Below are 18288 nucleotides of genomic sequence, written 5' to 3'. Positions count from 1 at the left end.
GGGGAATGCTGCAATGGTCATAAGTCACGTTTTTCCCCCCAGTTCCATCGTAACTTCAAACGGTCCCTAAAAGGATGGTTGTAACTACAAGGACTACTTGTACTACTACATATGAAGAACGGTTGCAGGAACTGGATATGTCTAGTTTAATGAAAAGATGGACCAGGGGTGACATGATAGCACCGTTCCAATATCTCAGGGGTTGCCACAAAGAAGAGGGAGTCAAGCTCTTCTCCAAAGCACTAGAAGGCAGGACAAGAAGCAATGGGTGGAAACTAATCAAGGAGAGAAGCAACTTGGAATTAAGGAGAAATTTCCTGATAGTTAGAACAATTAATCAGTGGAACAATTTGCCTGCAGAAGTTGTGAATGCTCCAACACTGGAAGTTTTTAAGAAAATTTGGGATAACCATTTGTCTGAAATGGTATAGGGTTTCCTGCTTGGGCAGGGGGTTGGACTAGAAGGCCTCCAAGGTCCCTTCCAACTCTGATGTTGTTGTTGCTGTTGTTGTTATTATTATTATTTGTAGATATAAATAAAGATACTAAAACAGGGTGTCTGGATTGGCGGAGAGCAATTTATCTGATCACCTTGGTTGAGGTGGGAGATCATATTTTGGGTCCAGGATTATAATCGAAGCATTAGGATCTTTATATAAGAGAACTGAGAACGTGCCCAAAATGGACAATCTCCCCCCCGCCACCTCCCAAAATGTTCTGCCTTCAGAGTTTATCTATCTCAAACACAGGATGTCCGAACACAAACTAAAATTCTCGCAAGGCAGCTGTTTTTAGCAGCAACTTTGAATGCTTTCAAGGGTGCCCTTCCTCTCTCTTAAATCAGAATAGAATCAACTTTCTCAATCTCAGCCACCGGTAGACTTAAACTCCCAGAATCCCCCCCAGCCAGCCAAGTCTCCAGCCGTTTACAAGTTATTGAGGTTTGAGGCACGCTGCCATAGAAGAATTCAAACACACACATACACCCCAAAAATGCGGGAAGACTGTGAAAGAATATTGGTAACTAAAACCTTTCTTCTCTCCAAGTCAGAATAAAAGAGAATTTCGCTACCTCGACAACTGGTAGACTTCAACTCCCAGAATTCCCCAGCCAGCCAGCATGGCTGGCTGGGGAATTCTGGGAGTTGAAGTCCAAACCATCTTAAAAGTTGCTGAAGTTGAGATATACTGCAGTCGAAGAATTCGCCAAAAATAAGTCCTAGGGATGGGAAGACGGTGAAGGGAATATTTGCAACAAAAATCTTTCACCGGGTATCTCTCAGCCGCTTACGCGTCTCTTGCCGCAGGGCCTCTTGGAGTATTAAAACTCAGAGGTGGCTCCGATTTGAGTAACGCTGGGAAGAAAGATATTTTAATTTGGCCTCCCTGGTCTTTCAGGGCTGGTAGGTTTTAAATGCAATTCTCCCTTCTCGCCTTCCACTTCTGAGGTCTTGGGATAGTTGGGTGGAAAGTAAGTTGGCTGATGTTTTAATCCAGGGGTGGAGAACGATGGGCCTTTTATGACTTGCGGACTTCAATGCCCAGAATTCCTGAGCCATCCCTCCCTCCCTCCCTCCCTCACCACCTTCTTAATAATAATAATAATAATAATAATAATAATAATAATAATAATAATAATAATAATAATAATAATAATTTAATTTGTATACCGCCCTTCTCCCGGAGGACTCAGGGCGGTGCACAGCCAGAATAAAAATACAAAGAAAAACAATACATATAATATTAAGAACACCCCTTAAAAGACTTATTCAATTGGCCGAAAATTTAAAATATAATAACACCCTATAAAAAATTTACAATAATTTAAAACCCATAAAACGAATTAAAAATTTTAAAATCAAGCCAGTCTTCTTTCCTTCCTTCCTCCCTCCCTCTTCCCTCCCTCCCTCCCTCACCACCTCCCTCCCTCCTTTCCTTTCTCTGTCCTGACCTTCCTTCCTTCCTTCCTTCCTTCCTTCCTTTTTCCCTCCTTCCTTCCCTTCCCTCCCTCCTTCCCTTCCTCCGTCCCAACCTTTTTCCATCCTCCCTTTTTCCTTCCTTCTGTTCTTCCCTCCTCCCTCCCTTCTCCCTCCCTCCCTTCTTATCTCCCTCCTTCCCTCCTTCCCTTCCTTCCCCCCTCCCTTCTTCCTCCCTTCTTTTCTTCCCTCCTTCCTTCCTTCTCCTCCCTCCTCACATTTCCTTCCTTCCTTCCCTCTCTCCTTCCTTCCCTCCTCACCTTCCTCCCTTCCTTCCCTTCCTCCATCCCCACCTTCTTTCCTTCCTTCCCTTCCTCTGTTCCTCCCTCTCTTTTTCTTTCTTTCTCTTTTTCTTTCTTTCATTCGCTCTATTTTTCCTCTCCTTTTCTTTCGCTCTCCTTCTACTTTTTCTTTCTTTCTTTCTCCTCTTTCTCTGGCTCTCTTTTTTCTTTCTTCTCTCTTTCTTGTTCTTCCTTTCTTCTCTCTTTTACTCTCTTTCTTCCTCCCTCCCTCCCTCTCCCGCCTCCCCCCCCACACACACTTCACTTTGCCAGCTGGTTCCCTGGCGCTGAGGAGTTTCTGGGCACCTTGCCTTGCAAGAATCCCCCTTCCTGCTATCCAACCGGGAGATGAAAGCAGCCCCTCCTCCTCCTCCTCTCATCCCCCCCCACCCCAATTTGGAGGGATTTATCTGGGAACAAAGCCCTCGGTGCCAGCCTGGAATCTCAAGCAGCTGCTCCTTGCGGGGGCCTTTCATATCCTGGATTGCCCCCCCCCCACTTTCGCCACAGAGGCAAAAAGCTGCTTTAGTTCTCTCCCGCCCCTCCATCCCAGCGCATATTTATTCAAGATTGCCTTAAGAGGGGCCAGGAGCATATAATAACTGTCCGACATTGTATACGGGAGAAAGGGGAAGGATGTTGGCTGGGCTGGAGTGAATTTGCCGGGAGTTTACCACATCCAGAAAGGGGAAAAAAAAAAAAAAGGGACAGAAGTTTCTTTCTCTGCTTGCTGGATCATTTGAAGGCTGCTCTGCCTTCAAAGCACTTTGGGAATTACTTGTCACTGTACAGAATTCTGCCTATTTCCACAGGCAAGAAGAGACGGTGTTAAATAGAACCGCGAAATAAGTCCCTTTGACCGTTTTGACCCATCACGTTAGTTTGGATGCAATTTTTGAACCCGGCTAAAATTAAGACCTCCTTTCCTTTTCTTTTCAAGCACTTAAAATTTGGACTGGCAGTATTTAGCATCTGGTTTTGGCTGAACTTTTAAAAAAAGCTAAAAAAAACCACTAGTGAGCTCTTGGATGGGAGACCACGAGGAAATCCCAAAATGTAGGCGATCTTGGAAGGACAAGACAGCACCCTGCAAGTAAAACAATGCCAAGGGCATGGGCCTCTCTACAAAGTCAGGAAGAATTGTGTTTGACTGGAAAGAAATGACTTGTTTTATAGCCTCCTATTTGCCCAAAGGACACGGGGGCTCAGTGGCTAAGACACTGAGCTTGTCGATCGAAAGGTTTGGCAGTTCAGGGGTTCGAATCCCTAGCGCCGCATGACGGGGTGAGCTCCCGTTACTCATCCCAGCTTCTGCCAACCTAGCAGTTCGAAAGCCGGTTAAAAAATGCAAGTAGAAAAATAGGGACCACCTTTGGTGGGAAGGGAACAGCGTTCCGTGCTCCTTTGGCGTTGAGTCATGCCGGCCACATGACCACAGAGATGTCTTCGGACAGCGCTGGCTCTTCGGCTTTGAAATGAGCACCGTCCCCTAGAGTCAGGAACGACTAGCACATATGTGCGAGGGGAACCTTTACCTTATTATTTGGCCAAGGAAACGATGGTTACTGTTTTTAACTGTGCTTTTAATTTGTTTTTAAAAACGGGTGGTTTTTAATTGTGTCAAGCTTTTGTACTATTTTATGAAGTTATTTATAAACTGCTCAGAGTCTCTTAGGTGAGGTGGGTGGTGTAGAAGCTACCGTGTTTTCCCGAAAATAAGACCCTGTCTTATATTTTGTTGAACACCGAAATAAGTGCTTGGCCTTATTTTCAGGGAGGTCTTACTATTTTGGGGCACATGGAGCAAGATGGGGCTCCTTTTGCCGTCTTACCTGATTTCCAGCTCTCCCTAAACCTAACCAGAGGAAATGGCAGGGACCAGCTGTGCATGCATTTAAATATTTTTGGGGTGGGCTTATTTTTGGGGAGGGGTTATTTTTCGCGGGAGATTTTAGCGCATGCACTCAAAAGCCCGATTGGGCTTATTATCGTGGAATGTCTTATTTTAGGGGAAACAGGGAGATAGGTAGGTAGGTAGGTAGTTAGGTATAGAGAGATAGATAACAATGGATCGGTGGCTGGATGGCAGATGGATGAATGAAAGAGGGAGGGATGGATGATACTGCAGATAGATAGATAGATAGATAGATAGATAGATAGATAGATAGATAGATAGATAGATAGATAGATAGATATAGAGCAATGGATGGATGCATGGCAGATATCTGGATGATAGATGAGAGGGGGAGAAAGGGGGAGAGAGAGAGAGCAATGAATGAGTAGATGGCTGGCAGGCAGGCAGGCAGGCAGACAGATAAATAGATAGATGTGATGTGGTGGCCTAGAGATGGAGCTCTTGCCTCACAATCAGGAGGCTGTGAGTTCGATCCTAGGTAGAGGCAGATATTTCTCTCTCTGGGCACAGTGAGAATATATCTGTTGAACAAAACTCTGCACTGGCGACAGGAAGGGCATCTGGCCAGTAAACACTCTGCTAACTCCATTCGGTTGCCCAGACTCCACCTCACATGGGATTATAGGGTCATTAAAAGATGATGATAGATAGATAGATAGATAGATAGATAGATAGATAGATAGATAGATAGATAGATAGATAGATAGATAGATAGATTTGAACAGGTACCAAATTGTCTTGTCATCTGCTTTGGCCACAAGAAGACCTACTAACTACCCATGGAGTAACTGCATTGAATTGCAATTCATATAATAACTTCATTTTAATTTAATCTATATTTGTCCCGCCCTGATATTCTGCAAACCGAGCAGTGGCTACCACTGGGCGCAGCACCAAATGTTGGATCGCTTGATTTGTGCAAGCTGAAAAATCTTTTTAAGGGTTTTGACGACGCGCGGCGGCCTTTCGAACGGAGAACCCGAGATTGCAAAGGATGTGGCTTTCTGTTGCAAAGGAAAGGCACGCAGAATAAAATGATGGGCATTTTCCATTTAAAGATGACTTTAACTTATTAAAGCCTTTGCAACAGAGATGCCTAGATATTTTTAGCAAGACTGAAGGAAAGGAAGCCGATGTTACTCTCCAGCTACAAAACTGGGGAGGCAGGCTGGCCTTTCGGCTGCAATGTCCCGACAGCCGAGGAAGGACACAAAACGGGGGCAGTTTGCACGTTTGTGAGTGAATTGGCTGCGAGTCCAAAACTTAGCAGAACAAAAAGGGAACTTTTCTTTTTTTTTAAACGTGGAAGAAATGGACGATCTTTATCGTCTCTGTGAGGAAGGATAGACTTCACTGTTCACTTTTGATATACGCGGAATTTAGAGCAATGTTTTTTTAAATTTGGCCATTTTAATTTCTTCAATTCCTAGAATTCCCCAGCCAGCCATTCTCTTCTCTGTGGCAGCCCCTCAAATATTGGAAGATGCTCTCATGTCTCCCCTGGTCCTTCTCTTCACTAGACTAGCCGTGCCCAGTTCCTGCAACTGTTCTTCATATGCTTTAGTTTCCAGTCCCCTAATTATCCTGGTTGCTCTTCTCTGCATTTTTTCTAGAGTCTCAACATCTTTTTTATAGTGTGGTGACCAAAACTGGATGCAGTACTCTAGGTGTGGTCTTACTTAAGCTTTGTAGAGCGGTACTAGTACCTCCCTGGATCTTGATTGTATCCCTCTGTTCATGCAATTCAGGATTGCATTGGCTTTTTTGGCTGCCGCCTCACACTCTTGGCTTGCTCAAAGCAACAGGAGGAATTCTACGCTCAACAGAAAAATATTGGCTTTGCCTCCAGGCTGACTACAGACCCAGATTTTTTAACCTCAACCACCGATGGTGCTGGCCTTCACATCTATTTTTTTAAAAATGACCGCTCTGACTTCCTGTCCTGGAAGAAGGACCAGGTTAGGTCAACCGAGGTCTTGCTTGGCTGCTGACTGTCTCAGAGTCTAACCCGGTCATCTGAATGGTGTTCCAAACTAGTTAATGGAGAGAAGAAGCAGAAACCAAGCATAGGAAGCAGTTGGTGATCCTATCGCAAGATACCTGGAAGGCCTTCATGCCAACCAGAGCTAGCCTTTGAGCAACACTTCTAGAGGACTTTCCTATGGAGAGGGTTCGCAACTTGGGTGTTCTCCTGGATGCTCGGCTGTCGTTAGAAGACCACATGACGGCCGTCGCCGGGAGGGCCTTTTATCAGGTATACCTGATTCGCCAGTTGAGCCCCTTCATAGACCGGGATGCCTTGTGCACAGTCACTCATGCCCTCGTCACTTCCCACCTGGACTACTGTAACGCTCTCTACATGGGGCTCCCCTTGAAGGGCACCCGGAGGCTCCAACTGGTCCAGAATGCGGCTGCGCAGGTGATAGAGCCCATATAACACCTCTCCTGCTCAGGCTGCACTGGTTGCCGGTGGTCTTCCAGGTGCAATTCAAGGTGTTGGTAACCACCTTTAAAGCACTCCATGGCTTAGGACCAGGGTACTTATGGGACCGCCTGCTGCCACCAGTAGCCTCCCATCGACCTGTGCGCTCCTACAGGGAGGGTCTCCTCAGGGTGCCGTCAGCCAAACAATTTCGGCTGGCGACCCCCGGGGGGAGAGCTTTCTCTGTGGGGGCTCCTACCCTCTGGAACGAGCTTCCTCCGGGGTTACGATCACTCCCCGACCTCCGGACCTTCTGACGCGAGCTCAAGACCCTATTGTTTCATCGCGCAGGGCTGGCCTAATGTGTAATGTTTTTTAATTGGGGTTTTATTATTTGATTTTAAAGATTCTTAATTGTTAGCCAAAATGTAATTAGATTTTTATATTGTTTTTAATTTATTTATGACTATTGTTGAATTCTGTTTTTATGCTGGCTGTGAACCGCCCTGAGTCCTTCGGGAGAAGGGCGGTATAGAAATCTAATAAACCTAAACCTAAACCTAAACCTAAACCTTGGTCAAGCAAGGATCTTCTGAGGTCTTCTGATGGTCCTTTCCTCTCCCCTGCAGGATGCCAGGCGAAGGTCCAGGTGTCTATGGTAGCCGAGATGGAGGTGGTTATGGGCCAGCAGGTGCCCATTTTCTGCCCTTACACGATGATGGAAAACCAGGATTATCTCCTGGTAGAATGGTTTACTGTGAGTATTTGGGGTTTGCCGAGGAGAAGAGGGCATGGGAGTGTCGGGATCACGGTGTTGTGGCCTGCTGGCGGCCAGCAAAGCTGGCAGCAGAGTCGGACAGTGAGGAGGTTGGGAAGGAACTTGAGCCAGTCCTGCGGGTTGGGGAAAGCTCAGATGAGGGCTCTGCATCGGAGGCAGAAAGGGAGCCAAGGCCATCTGATTGTTATGTGCTGCCTCTGGAGCCTAACATCAGCGAGGAGGAAGAACAGCAGGAGCCTGTTTCCCAGTGTGCACATGTGCAGAGCTGCCAGAAGACAAGAACAATTAAGAAAACAGGGTCGACTTGGGAGTAAGGCTTGGAGATGATTGGCCGCTCCCATAAGACATAAAAGAGATGGGATGTGAGCTTTTGCAGGAAGCAATTTGTTTATCTGGTCAGTAAAAGCTTTGGAAAAGTTCCATTTGACTCTGTGCCAAGTTTGGCCTTGCCCTAATTAGTTCTCTGGCAGCATTCCAAGGGAGATAAGGTGGGTGTTTATAGACTTTCCCCTGAAAGACTGTTTGTGAAGCCTTGCGGACTGTGAATGACAGCCGTGTAAATAAAAGTGGTTTTACCAGGACTAAGATTGTGCTTTATACTTTTTAAGGAAGCCTAGGTCAGAACACATGGGTGAAATCCACCTCTGTTAGGAGCAGAGGCTTTCTCTTAAGGGTGCGAGAAATCCATGAATACGTAAATATGTCAAACTTCCAGATGGACAAGAACGGGCGGCAGCAGCGCGTGGCCTACAACGAGAAGGGTAAGGTAGGCGTGGACAGAGGAACGGAGTATACGGACCGTGTCTTCATGGATGCCAACAACAGCCTGGTCATTACAGCCATCGACGTGAATGATGAAAAGTTCTTCTCCTGCCAAGTGACCAGCGGTTCCGGAAGTGACACTGGAAGGACCCAACTCAAGGTCTTCGGTAAAGATTATTTCTGTCTATTGTTTATATCCCTCCATTAATTATTTTTATAAATAACTCCAGGTGGCCAACATTTAATACTCCTTCCTCTTTCTGTTTTTCCCCACAATAACAACCCTCTGAGATGGGATGAGCAGAGAGAATGGAATTGGTCCCAAAGTCACCCAGCTAGCTTTGATGCCTAAGGCGGGACTAGAACTCACTGTCTCCTGGTGATTGGCCTAAAGACTCTCATCTGGCTTTAGTGCCTAAGGCGGAACTGGAACTCACTGTCTCCTGGGGATTGGCCCAAAGTCTCCCATCAGGCTTTGGTGCCTAAGGCGGGACTAGAACTCACTGCCTCCTGGGGATTGGCTCAGTCTCCCATCTGGCATTCATGACTAAGGCGGGACTAGAACTCACTGTCTCCTGGTGATTGGCCTAAAGTCTCTCATCTGGCTTTAGTGCCTAAGGCGGAACTGGAACTCACTGTCTCCTGGTGATTGGCTCAGTCTCCCATCTGGCATTCATGACTAAGGCGGCCTAGAACTCACTGTCTCCTGGTGATTGGCCCAAAGTCTCCCATCAGGCTTTGGTGCCTAAGGCGGAACTAGAACTCACTGTCTCCTGGTGATTGGCTCAGTCTCCCATCTGGCATTCATGCCTAAGGCGGAACTAGAACTCACTGTCTCCTGGGGATTGTCCCAAAGTCTCCCATCAGGCTTTAGTGACCACGGCGGAACTAGAACTCACTGTCTCCTGGGGATTGTCCCAAAGTCTCCCATCTGGCATTCATGTCGAAGGCGGAACTAGAACTCACTGTCTCCTGGGGATTGTCCCAAAGTCTCCCATCAGGCTTTAGTGACCACGGTGGAACTAGAACTCACTGGCTCCTGGAGATAGACCCAAAGTCACCCCTCCCTCTCCATTTTACGCTCTTCCTACAACCCCCCCAGTTTCTCCTTCCCCATCTGCAGCAAACCCCCATCTCTCCCCCAGTCACTCAGTCGCCTTCCTTCATTTGCTTTTGCTCCCTGGATGGGATTCGGAGAGATGCTTTAAAAAAAACACCAAAAAACCAAAAAACAGCAGGCGCAAACAGAAGCAGCTGTGTTTGTTCGACACCTTCATTGCTGACAGACGGAAAACGCCTCAATCATTTCCCCTCCTTTGATAAAACAGCGATGGTGGAACTTAAGTTCCTGGAATCCTGCTCTGGTTTATTATTATTATTATTATTATTTAATAATTTTCAGCTCTCTGCCTGGCCAAAGCTTTGGGTTTGCAAGTATAGGTCAGTATAGGCCAGGGGCCTGCAAACTTGGCTCTTTTAAGACTTGTGGACTTCAACTCCCAGAGTCCCTCAGCCAGCAAAGCTAGCTGAGGAATTCTGGAAGTTGAAGTCCACAAGTCTTAAAAGAGCCAAGTTTGCAGACCCCTGGTATAGGCCTGTTTCTCAACCTGGGCCATTTTAAGATGAGTGGACTTCAACTGTTAACCTGAGTCCTTCGGGAGAAGGGCGGTATAAAAATTAAATTATTATTATTATTATTATTATTATTATTATTATTATTATTATTATTATTATTATCTCCCAGAATTCTCCAGCCAGCCATGCTGCCTGGGGAATTCTGGGAGTTGAAGTCCACTCATCTTAAAGTGACCAAGTTTGGTTTAGACTGAAAGTCCCATGTCAGATGAGAATAAAATACTGCATTTTCCTGAGATATCTTCGAACGATGGCTCCTTATCGTCTCTGGTCTCCTTGTCTCATCCTCTACGGGTAGTCCTCAACTTACAACCATCTCATTTAGTGACCGTTCGAAGTTACAACAGCACTCAAAAAAGGGACTTAACGACCGGTCCGCACACTTATGACCATCATAGCATCCCCCACAGTCATAAGATTAAAAGTTGGGCGCTAGGCAACCGGCGTGTATTTATGATGGTCCCGAGGTCATGTGATGACCATTTAGATCCTTTCCAGCTGGTTTCTGACATACAAAGCTAATAGAGGAGGCTGGATTAAGTACATTCAGATGATTAGCTTAAGAACTGCAATGATTGGTTTAACGATGGTGGCAGAAACATAATAAAATTGGCCATGACTCACTTTACAATTCCTTCCTTCCTTCCTTCCTTCCTTCCTTCCTTCCTCCCTCCCTCCCTCCATTCCTTCCTTCTTTTTCTTTCTTTTTTTCTCTTTCTTATTTCTTTCCTTCTCTCCTTCCTTTCTCCCTCCCTCCCTCTCTCCTTCCTTGCCTCCCTCCATCCTTCTATTTTCTTCCTTCCTTCCTTTCTCCCTCCCTCCTTCCCTCCCTCCCTCCCTCTATCCATCCTTCCTTCCTTCCTTCCTTCCTTCCTTCCTTCCTTCCTTCCTTCCTTCCTTCCTTCCTTCCTTTCTTTCTCCATCCAACCCAGCCAAATGACTTAACAATTTAATTGTTTTTACAATTAAAGCCATTAAAAAAATAAAAATAAAACCCTCCACAAAATAAATAACTACCACGAACCGCAGCCGTGATGATTAATCAACTAAGAGTGAAGCCAAGTCATGGGCCCCTTAAACAATCTTGCTTTTTCAATGAAGGTTCTGGTTGCAGTTTTGGTCATAAGTGGAGGAATATTTGTATTTTAACGGAGGAAGCCATTTTGCCACTTCTGGATGCTGTAGCTTAACTAACAGGCCTCTGGCCATTTTTTGCCTGCTCTCTGTCTTTGTGTCTCTGACCGATTGTCTCTCTTTATAGATCCACCCGAACCACCTGAGCTTACGCGGAACTCCGGGACCCTCTCTGTGACAGCTGATGTTGCTTTGGAGGTGGGTTTTATCTCAGGGGTCTCCAACCTTTGGGGGTCAGCAGCGGTCTCTCCAGGCAGAAGCTAGGACTGTGTGGTCACTGCCTTGCCCTGTTTTTATACGCGTGAAATTCATGATAAAAACACAGAGTTTTGGTTAGGGAATATAGCAGGTGCCATCTTGATTTTTCACACGTACACACCCACTGTGGGAATCCCCAGGGCTTGTTAAGGCCTAGAATGACGATGTCGTGTCCCCCTCCCCCTCCGACGACCGGGTCAAAGAAGTCCGTATCAAACGTGGCAACGAAGCCTCTGCAGCTTGTCAAATTCCTTCGATGTTTATCAGGGCAGGCAGGAGTCCAGGTTGTGACTTCAGCGATAGAGTCCGATAGCAGCAAACTAGATGAGACTTTTCTTGACTCAAGGTTGGAATGCCACAAGCAGGTCCTTTATATAGGCTGTGGGGTGTGGCTCCATGACTCAGCATTTATCCAGGCCTGCCCCTCCCTTCCTTCTGCTGGCGTCGCCTCTCAGATCTCCGGAAGTGAGGATCCTCCCACTTTGAATTGTCTTCTGCTGTTTGGGAAAGGGAGGGGTCAGAAGGAGTAGGCCCGAGCAATTCCAATCCGTGGCTGGCTTCCTCTGACAGCTGAGCCAAAGGAACACACGCTGTATGAGTGAGGTTTATCGGGTTTGTTTGTTCATTCCTGGAATCCTCTCCGGGCATGGGGCCAGGGCCGGGGGCTGGAGGCATGTTCATCTTCATTATCAGACTCAGAGTCTGATAACAGGCCCGGTTGGAGACGGGAGGGGCCCGGCTGAGGAGAGAAGGGAGGACGAATCACAACAGACAATGTCTCTTGTCATTCCTTAGATTGCCATGTGCACGGGCAAAAATGGCTACCCTGCGCCAACCATCAGTTGGTACAAAGATGGGCAGCCTCTGAATATTACCACCGAACACAACAAAGGTAAAGAAGCCGTTTCTTTCTTTGTTCATCGAATGCAAGGAGGGACGGCCAGGTATTCCCCCAGAGGGGTTGACAGACCCATAAAGACGCACTCTGTAACTTGGATGTTCGGACAGTTTTTGTGCAATAGGAAAAATGGGCTGGGGGGGGAGAGATGGAGAGACAGATAGACAGATATAAATGAATGGATGGTTGGATAGATAAATAGACAGAGAGATAGATAAGATGATAGGTAGATGATAGAAGATGGATGGATGGATGGATGGATGGATGGATGGATGGATGAAGTGGATCACAGTTTGATTAAGTAGGAATATTTGAGAATATATGAACAAAGTTAAGAATTGTGTACTTGATTGTGTATTGAATTTGTATTGAATAAGAATTGTGTATTGAATAAGAATTGTGTATTGACTGAATTGCAGAATTATTACGAATGTATTTTTGTTATAGATGTATTTTTATTTGTATTTTAATATTTTAAATGTTAGTAAAGGTTTTTTGAAAATTAAAAAAAAGTTAATAAGCGGATCACAGATAGATGATAGAATGGATAGATAAAGATAGACAGATAAAGATAGATTAAAATATTAGATAATAGGAGAGATAAGAGGTAAGAAATATTACATTAGCTAGCCAAACTAAACTAGATTGATTAGATAGCTAAATTAGAAATGTAGATATTTAGAAGATAGATAGATATAGGTATGATAGATTAGGTAAATAAGACAGACAGACAGACAGACAGACAGACAGACAGACAGACAGAGATTTTCAGGAATAGCCAGATCAGGCTGGGGCTGCAGAGAAAATAATCGCAAGAAACTTTTTTTGAAACAGGAGCATCTATGCTTCTAAAGAAATTGCCCCGTGCTCTTAATACTCTCAACCTCAACAACTTGAGGTTGTGTGGACTTCAACTCCCAGAATTCCCCAGGTTGAGAAACACTACGCTCATACAATGAGCGAAGGAACACGACACACCCTAACCCTACTTGTGTAAGAGGGGTGACCTTTGAATACACAATTGCAGCCGCCCACTTGATTTTTGTTATCCTGACACAAATACCGCCCAGAGCCCAGAGGAGTGGGGAACCAAAAAACCCACCTTTGGCTTGCACACGTTTGAAACCGTGGACGTCCTCTGTTGCGAAATTCATCTTTGTTGTGTTGTCTTTTCTCTCCAGAACTCTACGAGGTGGTGAGGACAGTAAAAGAAGCCTCGGGACTATATTCCAGATCCAGCATGCTCTATATGCGCCCGAAAAAAGCAGACAAAAACTCTGTTTTCCAATGCAAAGTCAGCTACAAGATGCCGAACGGGAAAGTTGGCATAGAGGAATCGCAACTTTTCAATCTCACCTTGCATTGTAAGTCGGGTGGGGGTGGGGTGTCTTGCTTTTGTTCTCTATCCCCCCCCAAAGAGCTTTCCAGGAGGAAGGCAGTGAACATAAATCACAGAATTGAAAATAAACCCCCTCCCTGGCTATTAACCGACCACGGGTTTTCAGAATATAGATAGTCCTCGACTTACGGCCTCAATGGAGCCCAACATTCCTGTGGCTAAGTGGGACAATGGTTCAGCGAGTTTTGCCCTGTTTTACAACCTCTCTTGCCGCAGTTGTTACGTGAATCGCTGCAGTTCTTAAGTGAATGAGCTGGTTGTTAAATGAATCCGGTTTCCCCATTGATTTTGCTTGCCACGGGGGGTGGGTGGGTGAGGGGTGTCGCAAAAGGGGATCGCGTGGACACTGCAACCGTCATAAATACGAGTCAGTGGCTAAGGGATGCGGCTTTCAGTAGTATCTGCCCAAGATTTTGACTTAGCTTCTGAGATGGTTTTGTTAAAGAGTCAATAGGTGGGCCTAAAGGATGAAAATAGAATAGAATAACAAGAGTTGGAAAGGACCTTGGAGGTCTTCTAGTCTAACCCCCTGCTTGTTGTGCCTCGTCCTCCCTCCTCTCCTCAGCCGGCCCCTCCCGTCTCCTCCCAGGCCTGCTATCAGATTCGGAGTCTGATAATGAAGATGCCTGTCATGCCTCCAGCCCCCAGCCCTGGCCCCATGCCCGGAGAGGATTCCAGGCATGAACAAACAAACCTCACTCATACGTGTGTTCCTTTGGCTCAGCCATCAGAAGAAGTCAGCCACGGATTGGAATTACTCGGGCCTACTCCTTCTGACCTCTCCCAAACAGCAGTAGACAATTCAAAGTGGGAGGATCCTCGCTTCCGGAGATCTGAGAGGCGATGCCAGCAGAAGGAAGGGAGGGGCAGGCCTGGATAAATGCTGAGTCATGGAGCCACACCCCACAGCCTATATAAAGGACCTGCTTGTGGCATTCCAACTTTGAGTCAAGCAAAGTCTCATCTAGCTTGCTGAAGTCACAACTTGGACTCCAGCCTGCCCTGAGAAACCTCGGAGGAATTTGGCAAAGCTACACTTGATACGGACTTCCTAGACCCGGTCGTTGGAGGGGGAGTGGGACACGACACTGCTTAAGCAGGAAACCCTTTCCCATTTCAGACAAATGGTTGTCCAATCTCTTCTTAAAAGCCTCCAGTGATGGAGGATCTACAACTTCTGGTGGCAAGTGGTTCCACTGATTAATTGTTCTCACTGCCAGGAAATTTCTCCTTACTTCTAGGTTGCTTCTCTCCTTGATTAGTTTCCACCCGTTGCTCCTTGTCCTGATTTCAGGTGCTTTGGAGAATAGCTTGATCTCCTCTTCTTTGTGGCAACCCCTGGGATGACCTCAGTCCATTTAGTGACAGTAGTTTTTAGGCCAGGAGGGTCTCCAAACTTGGCAGCTTTAAGACTTGTGGATTTCAATTCCCAGAATTCCCATGGCTGGCTGAGGAATTCTGGGTGTTGAAGTTCACAAGGCTTTAAAGTTGCCAAATTTGGAGACCCCCCTGGTTTAAACTATGGGTTGTTTTTTTCTTCCTGGATCTTTTTGTCCAGCGATTTGCTAATTCCCTCTCGTAGTAGGCAAGTAAAAGCCGCCAGAGGTGTGTGGACCTCAAACCCCAGAATTCTTAGCTATGGATCTGGTTCTAGTAATTCTGGGAGTTGAAATGCAAACACACACACACACACCTCTGAGAAATGCCCAAGTTGGCAAAAGCAGAATGATAACATACCTAACTTTCGGTTTTGCTGTTACTATCTTAATATATAATATATAACAACAGACTTGGAAGGGACCTTGGAGGCCTTCTAGTCCAACCCCCTGCCCAGGCAGGAAACTCTACACCACTTCAGACAAATGGTTATCCAACCTCTTCTTAAAAACTTCCAGTGTTGGAGCATTCACAACTTCTGCAGGCAAGTCATTCCACTTATTAATTGTTCTAACTGTCAGGAAATTTCTCCTTAGTTCTAAGTTGCTTCTTTCCTTGATCAGTTTCCACCCATTGCTTCTTGTTCTGCCTTCAGGTGCTTTGGAGAACAGCCCGACTCCCTCTTCTTTGTGGCAGTCCCCTAGATATTGGAACACTGTTATCATGTCTCCCCTGGTCCTTCTTTTTATTAAACTAGACATATCCAGTTCCTGCAACCGTTCTTCATATGTTTTATCCTCCAGTCCCCTAATCATCTTTGTTGCTCTTCTCTGCACTCTTTCCAGAGTCTCAACATCTTTTTTACATCATGGCGACCAAAACTGGATGCAGTATTCCAAGTGTGGCCTTACCAAGGCATTATAAAGTGGTATTAACACTTCATGTGATTTGTTATTCTTATTATTTTTTCCCCCCTTTTCTTTTTACTTTTGAAGGACCGGATTCTTTGTGGAGTTTTTAATGTTTGTTTTCGTGGGGATGAAAGTAGAAATGTGTGATAAAACTAGACGGGTCAGCAAGCTTTTTATTTCCGGAGGTCTTGTTGATGAACCTGAGGTGTTAGTTGGCTGCCGTTGTTTCAGCTGTCTTGCAAGCTGCTGCTGTTGTTGTTTTAAATTTCAGCCGATTGCTAATTCGTTGTGAAAGATTTTTTATTTTTTTTAAAAAAAGTGTTATACAGGTAGTCCTCGACTTACACCCACCATTGAGCCCAAAACTTCTGTTGCTAAACGAGACATTTGTTACGTGAACTTTGCCCTTTTTTTTTAAAACCGCGGTTGTTAAATGAGTCACTGCATTTATTGAGTGAGTGACGTGGTTGTTAAGTGAATCTGGCTTCCCCATTGATTTTGCTTGTCAAGAAGGTCGCAGAAGGGGATCACGTGACCCCCCCCCCCGGGGACACTGCAGCCGTCATAAATACGAGTCAGTTGCCAAACGGCTGAATTTTGATCACGTGACCGCAAGGATGCTGCGGTGGTCTTAAGTGTGAAGAACGGTCATAAGAACCTTTTTTTCAGAGCAACGAAGTTCGTTGTAACTTCGAATGGTCAGTAAATGAACTGCTGTAAATCGGGGATTACCTGTAGTTGTTTTTCAGTCCAAATCAAATCTATCATACACGGGAATGTGTGCATATGTCCATGTGTCAGAGAGAGAGAGAGGGAGAGAGAGGAGAGGGAGAGAGGGATGGGGAGAGTGGGAGGGAGGGAGGGAGAGAGGGATGGGGAGAGAGGGATGGGGAGAAAGAGGGAGGAGAAAGGGAGAGGAGGGAGGAGGAGAGGAGAGAGAGAGGGAGAGAGAGGAGGGAGAGGGATGGGGAGAGGGAGGAGAGAGGAGGGATGGGGAGGAGGAGGGAGAGGGATGGGGAGAGAGGGAGGGAGAAAGGGAGAGGGAGGGAGGGAGGAGGAGAGAGGGAGAGAGAGAGAGGGATGGGGAGGGAGGGAGAGAGAGAGGGATGGGGAGAGAGGGATGGGGAGAAAGGGAGGAGAGGAGAGGAGGGAGAGGGAGGAGGAGAGGGAGGAGAGAGAGAGGAGAGAGGAGGGAGGAGGGAGGAGAGAGAGAGAGAGAGGATGGGGAGAGAGAGGATGGGGAGAGGATGGGGAGAGAGGAGGGAGGAGAAAGGAGAGGAGGAGGAGAGGAGGAGGGAGGAGGAGAGAGGAGAGGGATGGGGAGAGAGAGGAGGAGGGAGAGGAGGAGAGAGGATGGGGAGGAGGGAGGAGAGAGGGAGAGAGAGGGAGGAGGAGAGAGAGAGAGGGATGGGGAGGGAGGGAGGGAAAGAGGGATGGGGAGAGAGAGGGAGAGAGAGAGAGGGATGGGGAGAAAGAGGGAGGGAGAAAGGGAGAGAGGGATGGGGAGAAAGAGGGAGGGAGAGGGAGGGAGGGAGGAGGAGAGAGAGGGAGAGAGAGAGAGAATATCTTATGACTTAGCGACTGTCCTTTTGGTCTTCCTTTCTCTCTCCATTGAACGTTGGCTGGGGCATTCTGGGAGTTGGAGTCCATCCATCTTTAAAGTAGCTGAGATTGAGAAATATTGCTTTACAGCTCTTGCAAAAAAAATAAATAAAATCATCCGTTTGTGGATTCGTTGCAAAGTTTACTTTTCCATCACTGACGTCAGGGCAAACGGTCGCTAAACAAGTCAGTTGCTGACTGAGTTACTACCTGGATCCAGACGTGCACGTCAATAATAACCTTTTGCGTTATAATTCCTAGAACGCTCAATTTTCATTACTGCTCCTGAGTGAAGCCTGTTTTCCTACTTTGACCCACCGTAGATTATACCGAGAACGTGCAGTTTGTCTTGGATTCGCCAAAAGTCATCAAAGAAGGGGATGATGTGCAGTTGCGATGCCAGGGCGACGGCTTCCCCCAGCCCGAATATTCCTTCTTCAAAGTTCAGGTACTGCTTGGTCCGATCCTGGTTCCTCCCTCGCCAAGGAAGCAGAATTAGGTTGATAAACCTATTTTGGCACAATCCATTCAGAGAAAGACAAAAAGGAAGAAACGGAGGAACTTGGTTTCCTGGGCAGGTTGCATGTCCCCAGTCATTTCGTTGGCTTAATGTTGGCTTAAGGCCGGGGTGAAATATAAAATTCGTTACTACCGGTTCTGTGGGCGTGGCTTGGTGGTGGTGGGGTAATGTGACTGGGTAGGCGTGGCCAACTTTTTTTAAAAATACTTTTAAAAGCATTTTTTCTACAGCCTCTTCGGTTGAAGAGCTTGTACAAAACATGCTTTTAAAAGGTTCTGGCGATCAGGCAACTCAGCTGGGATTGCCAGAGGAGCCTTTTAAAAGCATTTTTTTTACAGCCTCTTCGGCCGAAGAGGTTGTAGAAAAAATGCTTTTAAAAGGCTCCTCTGACGATCCCAGCTGAGCTGCGCGATCATCAGA

General features: G+C 46.4%; 1 protein-coding gene across 1 annotated transcript in view; it reads left to right on the top strand.

Annotated features, from left to right (window-relative positions):
- BCAM (basal cell adhesion molecule (Lutheran blood group)) overlaps positions 1 to 18288 on the top strand; it is a 93044-nt gene that overhangs the window by 55852 nt on the left and 18904 nt on the right. Inside the window, exons 2-7 of the mRNA XM_058195689.1 lie at positions 7224 to 7351; positions 8088 to 8301; positions 11031 to 11101; positions 11957 to 12053; positions 13241 to 13423; positions 17672 to 17796. Of these exons, the coding sequence (XP_058051672.1) occupies positions 7224 to 7351; positions 8088 to 8301; positions 11031 to 11101; positions 11957 to 12053; positions 13241 to 13423; positions 17672 to 17796 (818 nt within the window). The remainder of the gene's footprint in view (positions 1 to 7223; positions 7352 to 8087; positions 8302 to 11030; positions 11102 to 11956; positions 12054 to 13240; positions 13424 to 17671; positions 17797 to 18288) is intronic.

This window comes from Ahaetulla prasina, chromosome 10, assembly GCF_028640845.1.
Source record: "Ahaetulla prasina isolate Xishuangbanna chromosome 10, ASM2864084v1, whole genome shotgun sequence".
Classification (NCBI taxonomy): Eukaryota; Metazoa; Chordata; class Lepidosauria; order Squamata; family Colubridae; genus Ahaetulla; species Ahaetulla prasina.
The sequence above is the reverse complement of the archived record's forward strand: the minus strand, read 5'-3'. Positions and strand labels throughout refer to the sequence as shown.